The sequence below is a fragment of the Trichophyton benhamiae genome, assembly GCF_000151125.1.
Source record: "Trichophyton benhamiae CBS 112371 chromosome Unknown contig00209.0, whole genome shotgun sequence".
Taxonomy (NCBI): domain Eukaryota; kingdom Fungi; phylum Ascomycota; class Eurotiomycetes; order Onygenales; family Arthrodermataceae; genus Trichophyton; species Trichophyton benhamiae.
In genome coordinates this window covers 259,089-275,256 of record NW_003315086.1, presented here as the reverse complement: position 1 = coordinate 275,256, position 16,168 = coordinate 259,089, and the positions used below count along the sequence as shown (strand labels likewise).

General features: G+C 48.9%; 7 protein-coding genes across 7 annotated transcripts; 4 read left to right on the top strand and 3 right to left on the bottom strand.

Moving 5' to 3' along the window:
- Positions 1-556: 556 nt before the first annotated feature.
- On the top strand, positions 557-1,657 carry ARB_02572 (uncharacterized protein; the record flags this gene model as incomplete). The annotated part of the gene is made up of 3 exons (XM_003011244.1): positions 557-956; positions 1,010-1,342; positions 1,398-1,657. The coding sequence occupies 3 exons, from the start codon at positions 557-559 to the stop codon at positions 1,655-1,657; spliced, it is 993 nt and encodes a 330-aa protein (XP_003011290.1).
- Positions 1,658-2,023: 366 nt separating this feature from the next.
- Positions 2,024-3,265, top strand: ARB_02571 (uncharacterized protein; the record flags this gene model as incomplete). Its single annotated transcript, XM_003011243.1, has 2 exons — positions 2,024-2,062; positions 2,117-3,265. The coding sequence occupies 2 exons, from the start codon at positions 2,024-2,026 to the stop codon at positions 3,263-3,265; spliced, it is 1,188 nt and encodes a 395-aa protein (XP_003011289.1).
- A 1,466-nt stretch (positions 3,266-4,731) lies between these two features.
- ARB_02570 (uncharacterized protein) lies at positions 4,732-6,981 on the bottom strand (the record flags this gene model as incomplete). The annotated part of the gene is made up of 3 exons (XM_003011242.1): positions 4,732-5,762; positions 5,798-6,458; positions 6,655-6,981. The coding sequence occupies 3 exons, from the start codon at positions 6,979-6,981 to the stop codon at positions 4,732-4,734; spliced, it is 2,019 nt and encodes a 672-aa protein (XP_003011288.1).
- Positions 6,982-7,648: 667 nt separating this feature from the next.
- ARB_02569 (uncharacterized protein) lies at positions 7,649-7,996 on the bottom strand (the record flags this gene model as incomplete). Its single annotated transcript, XM_003011241.1, has 1 exon — positions 7,649-7,996. The coding sequence occupies one exon, from the start codon at positions 7,994-7,996 to the stop codon at positions 7,649-7,651; it is 348 nt and encodes a 115-aa protein (XP_003011287.1).
- A 447-nt stretch (positions 7,997-8,443) lies between these two features.
- Positions 8,444-9,584, top strand: ARB_02568 (uncharacterized protein; the record flags this gene model as incomplete). The annotated part of the gene is made up of 3 exons (XM_003011240.1): positions 8,444-8,938; positions 9,122-9,266; positions 9,376-9,584. The coding sequence occupies 3 exons, from the start codon at positions 8,444-8,446 to the stop codon at positions 9,582-9,584; spliced, it is 849 nt and encodes a 282-aa protein (XP_003011286.1).
- Positions 9,585-10,148: 564 nt separating this feature from the next.
- Positions 10,149-11,042, top strand: ARB_02567 (uncharacterized protein; the record flags this gene model as incomplete). Its single annotated transcript, XM_003011239.1, has 1 exon — positions 10,149-11,042. One exon carries the CDS (start codon positions 10,149-10,151, stop codon positions 11,040-11,042), a length of 894 nt encoding a protein of 297 aa, XP_003011285.1.
- A 3,515-nt stretch (positions 11,043-14,557) lies between these two features.
- Positions 14,558-15,948, bottom strand: ARB_02566 (uncharacterized protein; the record flags this gene model as incomplete). The annotated part of the gene is made up of 2 exons (XM_003011238.1): positions 14,558-14,744; positions 14,831-15,948. 2 exons carry the CDS (start codon positions 15,946-15,948, stop codon positions 14,558-14,560), a joined length of 1,305 nt encoding a protein of 434 aa, XP_003011284.1.
- Positions 15,949-16,168: the final 220 nt, after the last annotated feature.

The following is a 16,168-nucleotide window of genomic DNA, read 5'->3' as shown; positions in this document are numbered from 1 at the left end:
CAATAGCTGATCTTGGGCCGGGTATTAAAAATACGGGAAGGGCTCCGTCAAACTTAAATGTACTCAAAAATTCGACCTCGTTTATGAAGAGGAACTCCATAGCTCGGCTCTTGTTTATAGTAACTAGAGTGTTGTTGACACGGAGCACTTACCAAGAGGAGTCTCGGTCTGACCGTTCGGTAAGAGCCATATGGAATCTTACAAGGGGAAAACCTTAAGGACCCACTTCCCGCGTTGGCGGCTAAACCTTAATTAGTTCTAAGTTAGAGTTTAAATGTTACGCATCCCCTTGCAGTATTTTTACGAGGTGGCGGCCCGAATGGATCTCCGTGAGAAAATACAGGGATCTGGACACCGGAAATTTGTTGACTCGTGAAGTGGGGCGCTTAAGTTTGAGATAATCTAATCTGTGAAAGAATCGGCTATCATATCGGATCAAATTAGTTTTATAGAGTAAGCATTCACGTTCGACACGTTGAAACAACTTGCTCTTCCTCTTGAGAAACAGCAATCTATGCCAGCTAATTTATACAATTAAAGCCACAACTACCTGAGAATGTCGCGCATTATTGCTATCGTTGGTGCCACTGGCAACCAAGGAGGTTCTGTCGCTCGCTCTCTACTTCAGAATCAGTCTTTCAAAGTCCGCGCCATCACGCGGAATCCCTCTTCAAAGGCCAGCCAAACCTTAGCATCAGCAGGAGCAGAAGTGGTTCAAGCAAATGGCTTCAACAATGAGGAGATGCTTCGGGCATTTGATGGCACCTGGGGGTTTTATGTTAATCTAAACTCGGACGATAAGATATGGAGCAACCCCGATGGCCCTACCGAGTTTGATTTAGGTAAATCAATTGTTGATGCAGCGGCCCAGGCTGGTGTGAAGCATTTTGTGTTCAGTTCGGGCCCTCCGTGCACGGAGATGACAGAGGGGAGGGTGAGAATGAAGGCTATGGATAGTAAGTATAACCCCCTTATTGGTTGTTTTAGTGTTAATAGGCATCAATTGCAGTGAAATACAAAATCGAGCAGTATGCAAAGCAGCTGGGAAAATTCCTAACCATTACCCCTATCAATGCCGCATGGTACCTGGAAAATTTTCTTGTGAAGGAGGTTGCCCCAGTGTTTGGCGGATTTCCCCATTTTCCAGATGACGAAGGCTACCTCACGTATCGTGTGCCCAACTGGGGAGGAGATAACAAGGTGCCGTTCTTGAGTATTACCGATGACTACGGGGACATTGTTCAGGGTATCTTTTTGGATCCAGTCCGATGGAATGGTCATGTTGTTCAAGCTATGAGTGAGATGCTTGGCTTCGACGAGCTGGTGGCCAACTTTGCAGACTGTGAGTGAAATTACTATTGATAATATGTGTGATATACATGTTAACCGTTTAACAGTAACTGGTAAAAAGACTCGATTCCAGCCAATTCTCCCTTCCTGGGAAGCCTTTGAAACCCATGGAGTCCACGAGCTAGAGGATGTCAAGCTCATGTTCGGGTTTACGCAAATCACAGGTGGTCGCTATTTTGGCCCGGAGCCCTCAAATAGGGATACAGCCTCAGAATTGAAACGTGCAACAGCTACAGCATTGGGTAGACCAAAGAACCAGCAGGAATTGACGACTGCAAAGGACTGGTTCAAATCGCATTTTATATAAGGCAAAGATGTTTTTAGTTGTTATCTCATTTCCGGGAATACACTAGATAACAGTTGGTCACATTGATTATTCTGTTCGTTTGCGAAGTATAAAAATAATAGACCTATGTAACGAGGTACATTAGGCACATATTTACCCTAGCAGATAATGGAATACATTATTGCCGTCTCTTTATGATACTGGATTCAGGGGGTTCTTAATCTAGCAGCCAATAGGCAATTAGAAGGGGATTTAGAACACCTGCGTTGGAGGAGAGACTAATTAGTTATGCACTTCAAACAAGGAAGATTTATTCTTATAAATAGTTAGTTATTCGTCCTCTGCACTCTTCTTTTTACCACTTCATCCACTGCACAACTCATCAAAATGTCTCCTTTTGAGCTCCTTGGTCTAACAGCTGCACTGGTTAGAGCCCCTCATACCACTTTCGAGAGTTCCTCAAGCTAACTGCTCGTCCAGTGGATCGTGTGTCATATCCTTCTCGCAATCTACAATGTCTTCCTTCATCCTCTACGCAAGTACCCCGGGCCCATCCTCGATGCTGCTACCCAGCTCCCTTACGTTTACCATATGATTAAGGGCGAAAATTCCAAATATATCGCCAAGCTACACGAAAAATACGGTGAGATCGTGCGGGTTGGCCCTCGCGAGATTTCCTACACCAGTGCATCAGCCAACCGAACCATCTTTGGCGGTCGGCCAACGGAGGAGACCGTTTTCGAGAAGAACCCAGTCGTCTGGTTACAGGGCTCTGGAGAGGCACATAACATCTTCTTCGCTCGCCATCGTGAACATGCACGGTATCGCAAGATGATAGCGCCAGCTTTCTCAGAAGCTGCTATTCGAGAACAGGAGCCAGTCATTCAGGAGTACGTAACGAAATTCATTGATGGGATGCGCGAGCGGTCCGGCAAGGCTTGTTATCCAGATGCGAACGGGGTTGTCAACATCCAAGCATGGTACAATTTCTTCGTCTTTGACATCCTCAGCCGATTATCCTTTGGTACAACTGTGGGTTCTCTGGATCAAGGGGATTATCATCCCTGGGTGACAGTTATTTTTGGAGCAATAAAACATTCACAATATGTCCAAGCGGCTCATCGGCTGCGGCCATACCATCGACTACTCGAACTCTTTATCCCAAAGGCGATCAGCGAACCCTACGATACGCACATGGAGTTTGCTGGAAAGACACTCCTAGAGCGGCAGAAGGGCGACTCCATCGGCCGGGCAGACTTTGCCTCTTTCGTTCTGAAGGGGATGTCGGAAGCCGAACTACTTGATAATGTGAATATTCTGGTTGCCGCAGGGGGGGACACGACTGCGGCAACAATGACCTCGATGACATATTACTTGACGCATAACCCAGAAAGCTACCGAAAGCTAGTTGAAGAGGTCCGGGGCACTTTTCAGGCTGAAGAGGAAATCACTGTTTCATCGGTTGCAAATCTCAAGTATCTTCGAGCGGTAATTCAAGAAACCATGCGAATCCACCCGCCAGTCCCCGTGGGCCTACACCGAGTTGTTCCGCGGAGCGGTGCCGCGATTGATGGCCGGTGGCTACCAGGCGAGGTACGTATCCATGCCAATCTGCTTCTAGCTAACTAAGGCATTGGCAATCTCATTTGTTATGCTGTGATAACGCTGACTCGCGTGTAAGACTTGGGTATCCGTGGCACCCATGGCAGCGTATCGCAGCCCTCGATATTGGCGAGAACCAGAGAAGTTCATCCCCGAGAGATGGCTGGGAGAGCCTGCATTCGAGTCAGATCAGCGCGACGTCTGTACGCCATTTTCAATCGGGCAGCGGAGCTGCATTGGTATCAAGTGAGTGCATATATTTCCGTAACTACGTGGCACTCAGCCCAGCCTAGTTACTCTGCAGCTAACTTAAACAGCCTGGCCAAGGTAAATCTTCGACTGGTCATGGCCCGCCTGCTGTGGAACTTTGATCTGGAAGCTCAGCCAGATAATGTCGATCCTCACGATCATCTCGAGTACGGTGTGTGGCAGGGAGAGCCCCTCCGGGTCCATGTGAAAGAGCGGGAGAGCCCGCAAGGGGTGGGTATGACTGTAAAATGAACTGATCCCCAAAATGCGAGCACACCGATCATGATTGCCGTGGAGTGTTGAAGAATGAAGACGGGACGTTGGTTGATCGGCCGCCGAGCTTATTTAAGTGGCAAGCACGTGCAGGCCGCCCGTTTGTTAGTAAGCAACCTAATTAAGTGGACCGTGCGATAGTTAAAGTATAAAGATAAGGTTACTCTTATTAAGCGAGCTTGAAGGACCAATCATGCTCGGAGGTGAGATTCGGAGATATCGGATGGTAACGGCAGCTATATACTTTGCGCCTGCAATTGTCTTTCGCTTTCGTATACATTCTCGTACTTAGTTACAGTGTCCGCCAATCAGATCCACCATTTCCCACATGGAACACCGCAAATGCTAATCGTTTCTCACCATCTCCATCCCAGAATCGAGGCTGTATACAGAGTAAAAGCGGAGCATTTGCTTCCAAGGTAGTTATTTCCATTTCAATAACTATGTTTTGCCATTACATTATGGTAACTATGTAACTATCAAAAATGTACTCCGTCTGTAGCCAGTTACTCCGTAACACTCCATCCTTCATCGTCCTTCGTAACTACGGAGTATAGACCCACTACTACAGGGACTCTTGTATACTTAGATAGTTAACTATGTGTATGTGAGTTGTCATATAACTAATGGTAGTCGGAGACAGACGAATTTTGTTATCCTTGTTCTCTTCCATCAGCTGTCAGAGCAAGCAGTCTTCTCCGGAAAAGGTCAAGCCACGTCATTCCATAAGACGCGTCATCCGATCCTGGAAATGTTCTCTAAGTGTTTCCCCAAAGGAATGCAAACTGCGCTCTACTACTGGAAATCTGGCGGAGTATGATAGCCAATCCATGGCTTCGATCGATCTCGTGCATCATGGGATTAAATGCTTGATTAATTCAAAATTCCCGAATAAACAAAAATAATAATAGTAATAATAAATGATAGCTTTGAATAACTATCTGCCTCACTGGAATTCCACAATTCAATTTTTATATACACCAGATATCGCTCGAGGATCCCGAGCAAGCTCCCGGATGTAAAAAAGCTAGGGTGTCCATCATGGTATCGGCAGACTGTTGATCTATATACGCATTGGTCGCGCAGATCTGTAAGGTATGCGTTTGATCATAGACAGTGGACGTAACAACAAAGTCACGAAGCTCCTTGGCCAGCCGCGGCGCATAGTATTCGTCCAAATTAGCATGCACACTGCCAATCTTCAGTGTGCAAATGGGCCCGTCAGCCTGATGCAAAAGTTGTGTGCCAAAAACAGTATTCTTGGGCCAATTGGTGGATTTTTTGATGATATCTTTGAATTGGACTTGATCGTATGCTATCGAGGCTACATTCTGTCTCTGAATGCTGTATAATAAATCTTCCCCGTGTTTAATAGAGCTCAAGTCCATACGAACTGGGATCAAGTTGAGGCATGGTCCAACCACTGCTTCCTCACCCGGAAAGCCATGGGCTCGACCATGGACGACTTGGCCAAATACCACGTCGCTCTTCTGACAGTGTTTAGACAGAGTCAGGGACCAGGCTGCCTTAACCAATGAGGCTAGAGTGATTCCTTTGGGAGGTTCCAGGACTGAAAGGCTGCGTGTAGTTTCAACGAATGTCTCTTTCCCTGCTTCCATATTGGCAAATGTGTCACCTACATAGGTCATTGATGATCCTTCAAGTAGAGTCTTCCAGAATTCATAGGTTTTGGGTGTTGCCGACATCAAAAACTTATAAGCCCACGGCGAGAACGGAATCGGCGTGGAAAGCGGCTGTTCATCGTAGATATTTTCAATATCCTTAAGAACGATTGGTAATGATTGGGCATTGTATACAGCGTAGTTTAATCGAATAATGAGCGTGTATCGCTGTGAATTTTGAGACAGGAGAAAGAAACAGACAGAAGGCACATTCCATAGCATGAACTGATCGGAATCTTCCTTGAGCAGGCGAGATTGAAACTCCCTGAGATCACCAGGACATTCATAGTGCTTAAATGTGGTGGTCACTCTCCGAAGGACTGTCTGGAATATGGAATTGCAGTAATCAACGAACACGTTACGAAGAATCTCATGTCGGTGAACCAGGCTTTTGCATGCACTTTCCAGTCTACTAGCATGACCGGGCAGGGAATACGGATAATCTCATACTGTGGAGAAAACGCAAGCATGATAAGCTGCTGTTCGGTTGCAGGAAGGATATCAAGAATATCAGCCTCCGTAACAGCCAGCTTTGATGCTATTTCAGCCGATGTACCGGGAAACATAGTAAATGACGGGGTTGCTTCTGGTCTACTGTCCGAGGAGCCATTTGTAAAATAGACCGCACGTTCCGTCATAGCAGTAAGGACTGGGTGTTGGATGATGTCTACCACGGATAAAGAATTTTGATTCTGTCGAAGGAGAGCTGCCAACTTCATTGCTGTGATGGAGTCGCCTCCGAGCTGTATGAAATCGTCCTCCATACCGATAAGCTGTGGCTGAAAACTAAGGATCTCAGCGACTGTTGTCTGGATGGAGCGTCCCATATCCGAGTCAGGTTGCTGCTTAACGCGTCCTGTTACCCCTGATCCGGTGCTATACGACTCAAAGTCAGCCATTGGAAATTTCTCTACAATCGCTCGCAACTGACGACGGTCTGTCTTCCCCGTCGGAGTTAATGGCATGCGAGAAATTGGCAAAGCCAAGGTAGGGACCATATATGAAGGGAGTGAGGCCTGCATTGCAGGACGCACTCGATCCAACCAGTCAGAAATAAAAAGAGCACAGGGGGGAGTAACAACGAGGAGTTTCCCGGGATTCCATTCTCATCATGACTTTTCGATTGAATGCTCTCGGATTATACGGTATGGCCAGGGGCCCATGGTTGGCAACCCCCACGGCACATTCAGCCGGTCCATAGACATTAAACACCTTGAGAGATGGTATCCATTGGTCTAGAAGCGCCTTGACTGGGGTCTCACCCCCTATCAGAGCAATCTCTAGTCCCGGCATGTCTGCGGGCGAAAGCGTCTGCAGGACAGACGGCGTTGTGAAAAGAACATTGGCCCCAAGTTCCGCAAAAGCTCCAGCAATATCATCGCGTCGGCTTGCTTCTGAGGGAACACAAACGCATCCTCCATACATCAACGCAGCCAGGGCGTCAAAAGTAGCAACATCAAAGGCATATGCGGAGAACTGAAAGACTCTCGATCGAGAGTCTAGAAAAATACCCCAAGACGCTGCTACCGTACTAACCATTCTATGCTCAATGATAGCTCCTTTGGGGTTGCCGGTCGACCCGGAAAGTGAAGTAGACGTAGGATATATTGTGCGGTTGTACGATGACGGGCTTCAGTTCTATATCAGTAGTGGTAATATCTGGGCCAACCTCGAGGATAGGCAGGTTTAAAGTGTGTGAGATATGAGCATCTCGTGGGGAAGATATAACCAGCCTAGCACCAACATCATGGCATATGGTTTGCAGCCAGCTTGGGGTTTGAGACGGGTCGAGCAGGACGAAGGCACCACCCGCCTTCAGTACGGCCAGGACGGCTACATTCGCCCATCAAGATTTCGTAAAACAGAGAGGAACGCATGTCTCAGCCTCTACTCCCTGGGCCTGGAGACGGGCAGCGTATTGTGTGCTAAGCCGTTCAAGTTCGTTGTAGGTAAAGGAGCCATCCCAGGCACACACGGCTATCCCCTCCCCATGAGACTCGCTCTGCCGCCTGATTTGCTCATGTATACATATATCATGGCGGGCGAGCTCGTTGCTGTTCCATCTCTGGACCCGACGTAGGTCTTCAGAATGAATGCCGGATGTGATTGCGGTTACAGGGGTGTCGTTAGACCCCTGTTTGATCAAGGCCACGAGATGTCTCATCTGGCTGACCATCTGTGTGCATGTCCACGCATCTTCAGCCCATTATTGAATAGCAAGCCCATCCTCTGAGGTCAGGTCGCCAAGCACGACAGCCTGCTTAAATCTCCTAGATCGACTGCTGAGATGGGCTGGCTGTGGCCCCTGGTGATGAATCGCTAGTAGTGTTTGCTGGCCATCGCTCTTGGTATCTGCAGTTGAACGAATGATTTGGTCGGCAGTTTCGAGGGCCGCCCTGATTGTCCCGTTATATGGCAACTGGAGCTGTATCGACTTGCTAGCCGAGTAGTCTTCTGAGCTTGTCAGGTCAAAGGTGACGTCGTCAGATCCGGTGAAAAGGGCAAGTGTTGCTGCCCAGGCCAAAGCCAGGATAGTAGGGGATGTAGCAGCCATGGGTATGTATAGCAAAAATTCTCGATACGGGGGAGAGGAACATAACTAATGGGCACATTCCTCTTTATACATTAGCCAATGCATAAATGGTATTCCCCAGTTATATTACGCAGATCGGCGTGTGTGGGGAATTGATAGAGTGGGTATTTTGTAAGGAAGTATGGATAATAATTAGACCCTGCATCCGCCTCCACCTAGTTAAGCCGTTAGTTGGTTACGGTAGTTAACCAGTTGAGTAGTTAACTTACACCATGATAAAAAAGCAAGTATAATATTACCGTATGAAAAGATATCACATAGATTCTTTTATTCTTTTGTTGCCGAAGTTGCACGTACTCCGTATGGATATATAAAAGGTCCAGAACAGCACAGCAGGGTCGGCTAATAATTAGTTAACGATAACTACCAACCTTCGGCCAAAGGATATCTGGGTAACAACAAGAAATAATGGCAGCTTTCACTTTCACTCAGCATAGCTCGGTCTATCCGGCCATTGATGCGAGCCAGCCAGAGCTCTCTCAGGCTGGTCGGACGGTTCTGATTACGGGGGCATCCTATGGCATCGGCTTCACGGCCGTGCAAGGCTTTGCAAAGGCATCTGCGGCCAGAATCATCCTTTTGGCCCGCCAGCGAGACTCTTTGGCCTCAGCATGCGAGCGGCTACGGGCGCAGAACCCATCTTTCCAGGGCGAATTAATAACATATGTATGCGACATCGGCGACGCAATCCGTGTCGCCCAAGTATGGGAGGATCTGAACCGAAAGTCCATTGCGGTTGATGTGATGATTGTGAATGCTGGTGATCCCGGTACCGAAGCCACTCTCGATGCGATCCCTTTGCAGCTGGCTTGGAGGGCCTTTGAGGTGAATGTCCGCGGCAACCTGGACATGATGCAGCGGTTTGTGCAACAGGGGAAGACCGTGGATTTCGGGGGAAGGACGGTGAGTTGACGCCCGTCTGATAAGCTACCTGAATTAGAGCGCCTATACATAAGGCGGTTAATACCCTGCCCTGCTTGGCGCACAGCTGACGCCCAGTTGTAGAGAGTCTTGATCAATATATCCTCGCGCTTAACCCATGACTATGACACAGGCGTTGGGTTCGGGTCCTATGCGAGCACGAAGGTTGCATTCGCTTTCATGGTCCAACATCTGGCGACAGAGGTCCCCGTCGAGCAGATCCAGATTCTCAATGTCCACCCGGGGGATGTGTATACAGAAGGAGTCCAAAAGATGTGTGAAAAGGACTCCTGGCCCTCGTGGGATGACTGTGAGTTCGACTTGACCCCCCTGACTGCACATCGGTTACCAGTATGGCTCATGGTTAACTACCCGAGTCCGTCACCACTAATTGATTCTTGCTTGTAACAACGTTTTAGCGAGCCTTCCTGAGAATTATATCGTCTGGGCAGCCTCGCCTGCCGCATCCTTCCTGCATGGCCGCTTCGTCTGGGCCACCTGGGACGTCACGGAGCTGAAGAGCTGCACAGCCCTGACAGACGGTAAACCGGGGAACAAGAACCTTCTCAAAATCGGCGTGAATGGGCTGGTCTTTGCCTTGCCTTCTATGACTGTCTTGCTGCCCTAGCTAACTGACCAACTGCGGTGCAGCACTCCTCCCAGGGGTTGCTATTGCGCACGTCCAAGCCCTCAATGTAGGCAGGGGAGGGCCCTTGTACGGATACCTAAGTATATATTCGATGCATTCCCCACTGAAGATAGACAATTTTTCATCCCTGAGGAGATTTGCAGCTCTAGTCGAAAGAGTCCAGGTACCAAAGCGTTCGATTGGCCGCTCACGTTTGACTCAAAATAAGCTGCATCTGTGTCCTCCGTATTCTTCGTATGTGTAATTAATTAACTGGTTATAACGCCGAGTAAGTTTGTAAGTAAAACGCGGGCCTTCAGAAGAAATAATAAATTACGTGCATATGGTACTCCGTAGATAGAGCGCCATGCGGTCAGGGGTATATAGGTGACGTAGCCGGTGCATTAGAACCATTGCTCTGTGCTCCGCATTCAAGGTCGAGATGATACGAAGCTTCCTGTGCCATGTTAAATACCCATCGCCCCCCTCCGAAGAGGCATCAGCATGAGTTGAGGGCAAAATATAGACGTACCGTGCCTATAGTTAAGTCATAACATTCACACCATGGATTCTGAGGAACAGAACACAACGCTGTATGGCTCGCCCTACAAGGCCGAATTCTACGAGCTGCACTACGCCCAAAATCTAGGTCTGCAGGACGTCGAGCTCGTCTACTGGCCGGCATTTGTCGAGATGTTCTCCAAGCACCCTCGAGACGGCCGCCAGTTCACCTTCGTCGATATCGGCACCGGCGGTGGTCGTGCGATCTTCGGGCTGCTCGACAAAGCGGTTGCCGAGTCGTTCGAGATCCCCCCCGGGTCTACCCAGTTTGTCGGCATGGACATCGAGCAGCACATGCTCGACTACGCTGCCAGAGAGGCCTCAAAACATCCCGGAATCCCCCCCGTCACTTGGTCGCTCGGTTCTGCACTGGCGCTTGACGAACTGCCCGCGCTGGCCAATCAGAAAACCACGGCCGATATGATCATCTTCACATATGGCAGTATTGTCCACCTGACAGGCGGCGGCGACCTCGAGAAGTTCTTCGGCCAGGTTTCTCGCGTGCTGACTCCAGGGAGCGGCCGTGCCTTTGTCGATTTTGCGGACCAATTCTTTATTCCGCACGGCCAGGAGATGCCAGCGGACCAGGATCTACTCGATGAGGCGTCTGCAGAATACCGGGCTGCCGAAGTGAAAAGTGTTCAATGGCCCGGGATCATATACAAGATGAAGACGCGGAGGTTGGTGTCGGTCAACAACTTCTGCAATATGGATACAACCGTGCATGCTGTGAGGGATGCAGACAAGACCATAGTCGAAAGTAACTCTGTCAAGCACCACCTGCGTCGGTACAAGGAAGACCACGTCCTGGCTGCTTCTCAGGCGGCTGGGCTGACGCTGCTGGAGAGGCAAAAATGGGGCCGAGATATAGTCCTCATATTCCAGAAACCTCTCTGATTGCCGACAACAGGGTGGACTCGTTCCAAGGTAGCTATATGTACATATGCGTCCCTGAAATACGGGGTACCGTCTATGTAGATAGGGAGGTATCAGGCCGGTTCAATCTACGAATATCAGCAACTAGTTAACACTGTTAGCATTGGATGGCAATCTGAGGAATTCTCTTTTGGATGAATATTTCAATATTTCCAACTTCTAAATATCCAATTGAAGGTCCTCATGTGGACTAAATGATCAATTCTATTATAACAAACCTGCCCTTGCTCAAACTGTGTATTTGCCAAACTGCTGCAGGATATTCATTTTAATAGGGGAGTGATCTCAACCGGAGAAAGGATAGTAAGAGACGTTAAAGAAGAAAAAGAAAAAGAAGTAGAAGGCAGCCCACAGAGTATTTCGGGAGGTTGAAGAATCCCTTTCCAGCGTTAGTAAACGGAGGTATTTATTCAAGTGTGTACACTTACAGGAATATAATGTGAGCTGTGTCAACTGGTCAAACGACTGTTCGCGATTGAACAGTTATATTGATCCAACCTGGTACCATGCCCAGAGTAACAGGTATAATTATATATGGGGACAAGCCTAGAGAAGGCATATTTCTCTATCTCTCCCTCGTGACAGGACCGTACGGTCCTTCATGGTGGTAGAGGCCAGCCGCCATGTTCAAATGGTCAATGATGTACGGTCTATAGGGCTTGCCAGTCCTGCTGCAAGGGTCATCTCAACAGGCCCAGGACTCTTTGGGGGATCGGGCCCAGGTAGCGGAGGTGACTGCTAACCTACGCCATGCTGAAACTCAGGTGTCTATAGGCCCATTATCCAGGAAAAATTGGCTATATCCGTCAAAAATCCACAGCAAAATGATACATACTGCACGGATATATTCAAATGCACAAAGTACATCAATAGGACTGAAATTGTATGTCCGAATGTTTCCACTGCTGATGGTATTGCATGATGTTTTTGAACGATTGCAGAGACAACTGAGCAAAAAGAGTAAAGCCACAGTAATGGCCAGCAGGTTGAAGTTATATTCCTCATTCTCCCTTATTTTTGTACGTAGATTCATCCAAGTTAGGGTAATTTGGTATTAAGGAATAAGCCTTATCCATAGAGTATCAATATCCAACTCGCGGTTGGGGCGGCGGCCATGATAGTACGGAATAATAATCGCAGTTAAGTAGTTATCTCAAGACGCTCGAGATCTTCTGGCTAAAAACAGGCCCAAGTTGTAGAAGGAAGACCCCCTGGATGAATATTATCAAGCAATTCCTGTAGAGTAGGTAGTAATTGCAGCTGTCTCTGAGATCTAAACTCAGCATTCAAGTCGGACGATTAATCTCCTAGCAGGTCGACCTATGTTTGCAGATGACAGTACCTGACCAAGCCATAGCAGTCATTGATTTGGATAAGGTGCGCGAGAACGTACTCCTGGTGTTATGGACTAACTTTAGGTACTGCCCTGGTATCTTGGGAACAGAGTCATCTGTATCTGTAGGTATGTTTTCCGATGTTCAAATCTTGGATATGTTTCCATCACTGCTCCGCCGAGAAACATAAAACCTTTTATCACTTATATCTGTGGCATGGATACCTCCCATCCAGTAACTTCAAAACATGCTGACCACTAGTGTAGGTTTGCTCTTTGGCTCAGTCGTTATGATAGCATATTTTAGCGATGGGGTCAACTCTCCTATTTTCTTCGAATAGTTGTCAGAAGGGCATTGATCTAACCACTCCCCTGACATCAAAACGGCTGGAGTTTTTCCTCCTGGCGTCCCGCAAACACTTCCCCAGTTTTGCATTAGAGAAAGCGCTCCGATTCATGGGACACATTGCAAAGTCGCAAGTCTGGCGAAATTTTGCATTGTCGGGGGGATTCTTCGATGTGTTTCCCTATCACTGGCATCCCTGGGCTGTACGGCCCCAGTCACTTATAGCCCACACAGGTTAAGTAGATGAAGCGGCGCTAGAAACTCCCGTGGCTGAGAATGCACTCGATATCACCGTTGGTATGGTAGATTCTCAATAGCAATGGCTGGATCTCAAAGATAGCTGTGATGCTGAAGCGGGTGTAAGCGCACCGACGGGAGTAATAGCCGCTAGGGAGGCCTTGCGACCCCTCCTGACGAGCGCGGCGAGCTTGCGCAGACGCAAGCCCAGCCACTCAAGCATGCTCTGCACGCTCAGCGAGTCGTGGGGCCATCAGCTGCCGGTGCAGCTGATGCAGTTCCCCACGGCGCGAGCGGTGTAGCTCGCCAGTTCGGGCTTCGTAAGCCCAGATCTCCTCTCCAGCCTAAGAATGCGGAGCTGACGAAGCTCGTGGGAGTCAGGGTCCTAAGGCACCGTTAGTTCAATTGAAAACCCATAAAATTTCAGAATCATGGAATCACTCACCCTTTCGCACGCACGGTGCACTAGTTAAGTGGCACTGGCGGCACCTACGGCCCGGACCAGGCTCACATTGCAGCTCCGGCGCAGAAAAGGAGGGAGGAATTATGTGAGCAGCTTCAATTGGGGTTTTGTAGCATCGGGGATTATATACCTCGAAATAGACAGTAGATAACACCTAATGAGGTCGTCGCGGGCTGATTTGTAAAATAGTCCATTTAGAAGCAGAATCAGGGGCAGGGCCTCCTGTCATATCGACATAGCAAAGTCTTCATATGGCGATCACGCACGAGACATGCCACGATATAAGTATAGAAGTGCCTTTGCAAGCTATAGAAATATATTAGTTAAAAATCTAACATAATAAGAGATAACTTACGCGGGTATGCTAGATGTTCTAAAAAGCTCTCCTACTGTAGTCAATTTGATAGGCCGTGGGGTCATGCTCTATTCTCGAGGCGCAGTGAACTATGCAATTTGACGTAGTGGGCTTCTCCTAGGTGTGAGGAGAGCATGCGAAGTAGGAGCTTTTGAGCCTTGTCACGCAGTCGTATGGGACATGTAGAATGACCAAGGCACCTCCTAGTCAGAATACATGCCAGTGCATCTCTCCGCAGGTGTAGCAAGGACGTGGCGGAGGCTTGGAAATGGCCTGTGCAACTGCATTTCCTTTCCAGTATAGTTGATAACATCCTCAGGGGGAGGCAGTTAACCTCTTTCCTCTGAACAGGTTTTAGTATATAATATACTGTAGGTATGTCATAGCAAAGTATGTTTTAGGTATGTTGTAGGGGATGGAGAGAGTAGAAGAAGAGAAAGAAAATGAAAATGGTCAGGTCAGATTGGGGCTTTTATATTGTTCCAGCAAGCCAGTTTGGGTATTCACAGATTCTTCTTCACCGGGTATCTTCACTGGGGTATTTCGCCGAACAGACGACGGGTACCTCTAGAAAGTGACTGTAAAAATAGTGAAGATTGGAACTTCATTCAAGTAAATATTTATCTGATACGTACAACATTCATATATGCATGCATGCTTAGTGGTATTCTGAATTTTTGAGCGGGGGTGAGATGAAGGAAATCCAATAGGAACCAAGACGTCAAATGCAGTGTGGCTGTGTCTATGCATCGTTCATTGGCTCCTCGGCGACGTAGTGGAGGTATGCACCGAGTAACTTGGTTCCTTCAATGTAGTTGCGGGTATCGAGCTTCTCGTTGATGGAGTGGGGCATATCGGTAGAGCTGCCCATGGGGAGGAGAAGGACGTTCTTGCCGGTAGCCTCCTCGAAGGTAAGGGTGATTGGGATACTACAGGTGACGGATTAGTATATCCCGTATGTTAAATATGGTTGGGGGGGGGGGGGGGGGGGAAGGGATTGAAAGAAAAAACTAACCTTCCACCCTCACGAGTCATGTCTGGGTCGACGCCAAAGACTTGCTTGACAGCCTTGGAGGCGGCAGCAAAGTTCCAGTGCTTTGGGCTGGCAACCCACCACTTTCCGTCGTGCATGAGCTCAACCTTGATGGTGTTCTTGGTCTGGAGCTTAGCGGCCTCGGCGTTGACGAACTCTGTGACAAGGCGGGTGACGTCCTCGCTGCCCATGTTGGGGACAGTACGGATAGAGAACTTTCCAATGACCTTGGCGGGGATGACGGTCTTGCATCCGGGGGCGGAGTAGGCGCCCTCGACACCGTGGACGGAAAGAGAGGGGAATCTCCAGCGGCGCATAAGGGTGGTCTCCTTGGTGGGCATGATGGAGGTGTTGCTACCGAGAGAGGTGTGGAAGTCGTCCATGGAGTAAGTAATGGCGTCGTAGAGGCTCTGCTCATCGTCGGTGACGGGGGCAATGAGCTCCTTGATACCTGGGATGAGGATGTTACCCTGGCAGTCGACGAGCTTGGAGAGGAGGATGACGAGGTCGGTCATAGGCTCGTGGGCAGTACCGCCAAAGACACCGCTGTGAAGGTCCTGGCCGGGGCCAGAGACAGTGATGGAGTAGTAGTTGCATCCACGGAGGCCGTAGGTGAGGCAAGGCTTCTCAGTGCCGAGCCAGTAGTTGTCAGAGATGCAGACAGCGTCAGCATCCTTGAAGTACTTGGGACCCTCTGCCTTGACGAACTCCTCGAGGCCGAGAGAGCCGAACTCCTCCATTCCTTCGAAGCAGCAGAGCAAGTTAACGGGGAACTGGACACCGGCCTGCTTGTGGGCGTCAATGATGTTGATCCAGCCGAGAACGGGGCCCTTGTCGTCGGTGCTGCCACGGCCGAACATGCGGCCTTGCTCGTCAACGGTGAGGTCGAATGGCTCGGTAGCCCAGCCGTCCTCCTTCTGGGCGGGCTGGACATCGTAATGGCCGTAAACCAGGACGGTGCGCTTCTTGGGGTCGCTGCCGTAGCGGGCGAGAACGACGGGGGGTAGATCAAGGTGTTCTCTGCCGGGTTCTTTTCCAAGCTCTCGCAGCTCGACCTCAGCACCGAGAGTCTTAAGTTGCTCGGCAATCCAGAGACCCATCTAGGACTGTCTGTCAATATTGATGTTCATCCTCGTATAGAGAAGTAATAAGGAATATACCTTGACGACCTCAGGCCTGCTCTCAGCCTGTGCGGAGACAGACTGGATAGCAACGGCCTCTCTCAAGCCTAGAGAGAGTCAGCATAAAAGCAGAGCGGGATACAGCAGATACATCAATATTGAACATCGCACTAACGCTCAATGAAGGGCTGCTTGAGCT